The 5,313-nt window shown below is 37.2% G+C and overlaps 1 protein-coding gene across 3 annotated transcripts in view; it reads left to right on the top strand.

The window, feature by feature from the left end:
• TNKS (tankyrase) overlaps positions 1-4,946 on the top strand; it is a 223,285-nt gene extending 218,339 nt beyond the window's left edge. The window contains exons 27-28 of one of the 3 annotated variants that reach the window (XM_032162497.2): positions 577-631; positions 4,714-4,790. In XM_032162497.2, coding sequence (XP_032018388.1) covers positions 577-597 — 21 coding nt within the window. In that variant the 3' untranslated portion in view covers positions 598-631; positions 4,714-4,790. The other 2 variants (XM_032162498.2, XM_032162495.2) reach the window with 2 other exon arrangements.
• The last annotated feature ends 367 nt before the right edge of the window (positions 4,947-5,313 follow it).

Raw genomic sequence — 5,313 nt, 5'->3', positions numbered from 1 at the left:
AGGGAGGGAGTGAGAGGGAGAGAGAGGGAGGGAGTGAGAGGGAGAGAGAGGGAAAGAGAAGGAGGGAGAGAGAGGAAGGGAGTGAGAGGGAGAAAGGGAGTGAGAGGGAGAAAGGGAGTGAGAGGGGGAAAGGGAGGAGGGAAGAAGGGATAGAGGGACAGGGGAGGTAGGGAGGGATGGAGGGGGAAGAAGGGAGGGGGGGTGAGAGAAAGAGGGAGGGAGAAACGGGTGGAGGGAGGGAAGGAGGGGTGGAGGGAGGGAGGAAAGGAGGGGTGGAGGTAGGGAGAAACAGGGAAGGAGGGGTGGAGGGAGAGAGGACGGAGGGAGGGAGGGATGACATGGGACTCATCATGTACCCATTATTAGACCAGGCAGGAATTATTAATGGATGCTAAATATGGGCATTGTTTCACTGAGGAGAAGAATATTTGCATGGTTTTCTCATTACAGACTTACTTTCAAAGGGGGCTGGGGGAAGTAGTAATTAGATATTGGAGAAAGGGGACAGTGCCTTGACCAGATCATGAAAATCCACATCACCAGTGAGGGACAGATAGGCTTATATTGTCTCTCTAGGTGGATACTCTAAAGGCATGACATCTCTGCAGCATTCCAGCCAAAAATACATCATGTAAGTCTAATCAAAATGAGGAATGTTTTACTTTTTTTAATGTTGAAAGATTGTATTCTTCAAAAATGTTAATATTATAAAAGACAGGCTGTGCTAACTTTCCAGATTACATGAGGCCCAAGAGACATGAAAACTAAGTTAGCCTTCTGCGCCCAAACTGCATCCAGTATTGCAAGAGAAAGGACATCATTAGATCAACTGACAGAATTGGAATATGGACATTAAATAAAAGGATTATATAAATGTGAAATTATAAGGTTGATTCTGTACTTACGTAAGGCAACGTCTCTATGCTTAGAAAACATATGCTGGCATCTTTAGGGATGAAGGACCATGATGATGTATATAACTTGTAAACGTTTTGGAGAAAATGCATGTGTGTGTGTGTGTGTGTGTGCAGGAGTGTGTATATGTGGGTGTGGGTATATCAAGTATACAGAGATGGGGAAGGGGCAAATGATAAAGCAAATAAGATAAATAAAACCTGCCCAAAGGTAGAGCTGGGTAAGGTTATGTAGCTGTTTTTGGTACCATTTTAATTTTTGCAACTTACTTGTAAGTTGGCAGCTGTTTCCAAATAAAAAGTTTTTAAAAAGGAAGGAATAAATTTGTCATGTTTTTCTGTTTAAATCATAAACCTTAAACTTCTAGAAAAGAAGCTTTTTTTTTTTTACTTTTATTCAGTAATTATACTTCTAGAAATTTGTATTGGAATAATCAGTGATAGTCACACACACACACACTCTATACATGAATATATGGATAGTCATCACTGTCTTATCATAATAAAAAATTTAAACAACCTATTCAGCAAAAGTAGAATTGTTAAATAAATTTTAATATATTCATATGTCTGGTATTTTTTAACGTTTACATAATATATACCAAACATAGATTCACCCACAACATAAGAATATGGTTATCACCCGGTATTAATGAGTGATTTATTCACCCACAACATAAGAATATGGTGATAATGAGTGGTTTCAGTTCTCTTTACCATATATTTTAAATATAAGTTATCTATAGTGGTAAATATTTCATAATTGGGTACAAAGAAATAATAAGGAATACTTAGAAGACAAGTAAAAGTGTACTTTTCTGAAATTTACTAATTAACCATCTCCCAGATAAAATTTGACTTGATAATTTAGTCAGAGTCTCTCATGAAATAATGTTGGAGAGTGATTAATACAAAACTTATTTGAAAGAAAAAAATGCCTGAATAAAGAAATGCACTCAGCATTTATCTTATTTCAAGGGAGGATAATTTCTCTTCCATATTCAGGTATACTTGTACAGTGGATCATGTTAACTCTAGTGTCTGCTAATTGAGTACTTTCTCATGAGCAGTTTTTGCTGATTTTATAGGGAAGTTTTCCTTTGCTAACTTTTATTTCATTCTCCTTAGTCATACTCTAAATCATCTTTCACTATTAATGTTTAACTTTCAAAAACACACGCTTTATGTGTTTCTGATTGAGGATGGATATGAGTAGTAGTATTTGTTATTGGTGGGATTGTTTCTTTCTTGAAGATTGAAAAGATATATTGAAGATTAACTGAACTGTACTTGGAAAGAAAAATGGCTCTGATTATAACATATGATTGGACCTATAAGATGTCAGTGGTATTTGTATATGTTGTACTTTAAACTTCGCATTAGACATGAAGGAGAGGTGTTCTCTGCTCATTGGTTGCTCCAGAGATTTCAGCTACTTTACTGAACTGATGTGAACAATGCAGAATTACTTAACCTGGAGAAGAAAAGACTATAGAACAGAATGATTTCCAAACATACAGAATCATTCAAGAGAGCATGACGGTCCCTTCCTCACCTCTATGAGACATAAACTGAGAGCATTTGAATTCAAATTTTAGTGTTAGGGATTTGGACTAAGAAGAAAATTCAGAAAATGAGTTAGCAGAAGTGGTTGTGTATTTAAAAAAAAGTAAATAAATACATACGTACATCCTATGCTGGTATAACCAGCATGGATTTAAAGTGACTTGACCGAAAATGATGGTTTTTGGTCCCTCTTAGGCCCTTCTACTTCTGCAGTTTAGTAATTCCCTTACCTTTAATCCCTCTAGACTGTGATTGATTAATTAGTATCTTAAAGGGTACAGAGAAACAATTCAGTAGCCTAATCATTAGGAACCGGGAGCATTTAGATAAGGACCTTTAAGTAACCCATGCCATTAGAATCTTAGAATGCGCCTGACTAAGACGGACGTGTGTCAGGGATCCCCTTAAATCATGAGCTACCTAAATGCAGACACTGGCACTATTGACTCCTTTGCTTCAACAGCTTTAACGCAAGTAAAATGTCATAGAAAGTATTATAGATATTAAACTTCACTCGGACAAAAGGAAGTAGGAGTGGGCGTCCACTCATTTTTGACACTCAGCATATGCCAGCCGTGTTCTTTTTACATTTATCCTGTTTTTGTCTGTCTGCATGGTAAGCTCCTTCACAGCAGGGTCCACATCTCACACCAGAGTGTTCTTATGTGGTAGATGCTCAATACATGGATGCTGGTGATAAATAGTTTTCTTGACCATTAAACCACCTGGTCGATTAATTAGTATTTTCAGTTTTTACCAGTATTTGAGCTTTGCTAGATTTTTTATACCCAACTCTGGAATTAGCAGTAGGTATTTGACCTAGATTGTTTTAGTAAACCATTTCAAAAATTAAGTGTACATCTTAAGATAAAACTACAGATAGTTTCTTTTGTGAGAAACTGTAATATTCTCCCAAAAATAAAAGTACAGACTTGCTACTGAGACTTCAGATTGGAAAGTCAGGAGAGATTTTCAATCTTCGTTTCTTCCCACTAAATGTACTAAAATAGAAACTGTTGTTTTTAACTAAAATCAGAGCCGACTGGAATTATGGAAAAGAATATTATGAATGGTTCCATATATATATATATATAGACAGAACTTAACATATGTTTTTGTTATTTTTGAAGTCCTTGCTGAGACCTTTTAGGAGGGAGTACTCTCTAATGAATAATACTAATAAAAATAATAACAATAATAGATCCTTACTATGCCAGACCTATTCTAAGACTTTTGCATTTAGTTCTCACAAAAATCCTAATATTACTATTCAGTTTTTACTTATCGTTCTTTCCTTTTATTGTCTTATCCTGTATCTATATGCAAGTAATTTGTTGGTCAGCATTGAACAAACTATTTTTGGTCCCCAAAACACTTTGCTCACCCAAGAGTCTTCTTTTAGTCACAGACCACTCTGAACTACTGAGTCTAGTTTCATCGTCACGTTATAGTTACGGCTGAAGAATTCCTATGTAGTCTCCTCACTAAGGGGTGTCCTACCTCTCCTTCCAAATTGCTGCCTTCATTGCAATTTCTGGTTGAGGTTTTCAGCAGCTTCCTCTGATCAGCGTTCTTTTTCCTGCTCCCACCAAGAAGTACTCTTCCCATTCCAGACACAGCCTTGTGTTTTACTGATTGCAAGAAAAAAGAGAAAGAGAATATGAAGGAGGCCAGTCTAAATCGGAGCCCTTCTTTTCCCTGTAAATGATGCCTTTGAGTAGTCAGTTTTTAAACATTGTTCCCCAACTGTTGTTTCTGGGTTATTGGTGACTCAGTGCATCTCACCCTTACTCCTTCTAGCTCAGTGGGTTACAGCATCTTCTATGATCAACTTGGACTGGATTCAACAAAATTTTTCTTTCATTTAGCAAACTTTTACTGAACACACGCTGTGTGACAGCACTAATGCTCTGTGAGGTGAAAAAGAAAGATATTAGTGCTATCTCGGGCCTTAGTTTCCCTGCTTATGACACATGGCTCTCTAATAAGGGATGAATGGAGTTTAATTTACAGTATTCAAAGTAGAAATAACATTCAGTTTTCTAGATTGTAGGGTTTATAGACATTTATTTACAGTTAAGTAAGTGAACCTCAAATTGTTCGGGCGCCTATTAAACTGAGTCTATATAGAATATTGGTCACGATTAACAGCCTTTGAGGCTTCCACATTCAGTAAGGCTTTAATATTGTGCCTACTAGAAGGGTGATTTGTTTTTCTTCTTGTCCTTCCCAGGCATACCCAGAGTATCTCATCACTTACCAGATCATGAAGCCAGAAGCCCCTTCCCAGACCGCAACAGCCGCAGAGCAGAAGACCTAGTGAAGGCCTGCTGGTGAAGGCCAGATCAGATTTCACCCTGGGACTGGGTTACAGAGGATTGTTTCTAACAACAACATCAATATTCTACAAGTCCCTGACAGCCTAGAAATAAGCTGTTTGTCTTTTATAAAGCATTGCTATAGTGATGAATAGTATGAGTAACTGATACATACTCAACTGCTACTGTTCCCTTTGAGGAAATGTTTACAGGGGCGGCCTTTTAACATATCTCAGGCTCATTTTCACTGCAGTTATCCATTTCTAAAACAAGATTGCTTCGATCTAGACTTGGAAATGGAAAATAAGAAAACCAATGCTTTTTCAAATGTTCACGATTCACACACTACATTTGTTTTGTTATGCATGACACGTGTGTATAACAAATATACACATATGACAGGCGACAAGCTTGTTTTTCATTTGCCAGACGTGCATCATTGGCTATTGTTTGTTTGTTTTTTGGTTTTTGTGTTTTTTTGGTTACTTTGAAAATGAGCCAGAGCCTTCTTGAGG

The sequence above is a fragment of the Hylobates moloch genome, unplaced genomic scaffold (genome assembly GCF_009828535.3).
Source record: "Hylobates moloch isolate HMO894 unplaced genomic scaffold, HMol_V3 SCAFFOLD_8, whole genome shotgun sequence".
Classification (NCBI taxonomy): Eukaryota; Metazoa; Chordata; class Mammalia; order Primates; family Hylobatidae; genus Hylobates; species Hylobates moloch.
The sequence above is the reverse complement of the archived record's forward strand: the minus strand, read 5'-3'. Positions and strand labels throughout refer to the sequence as shown.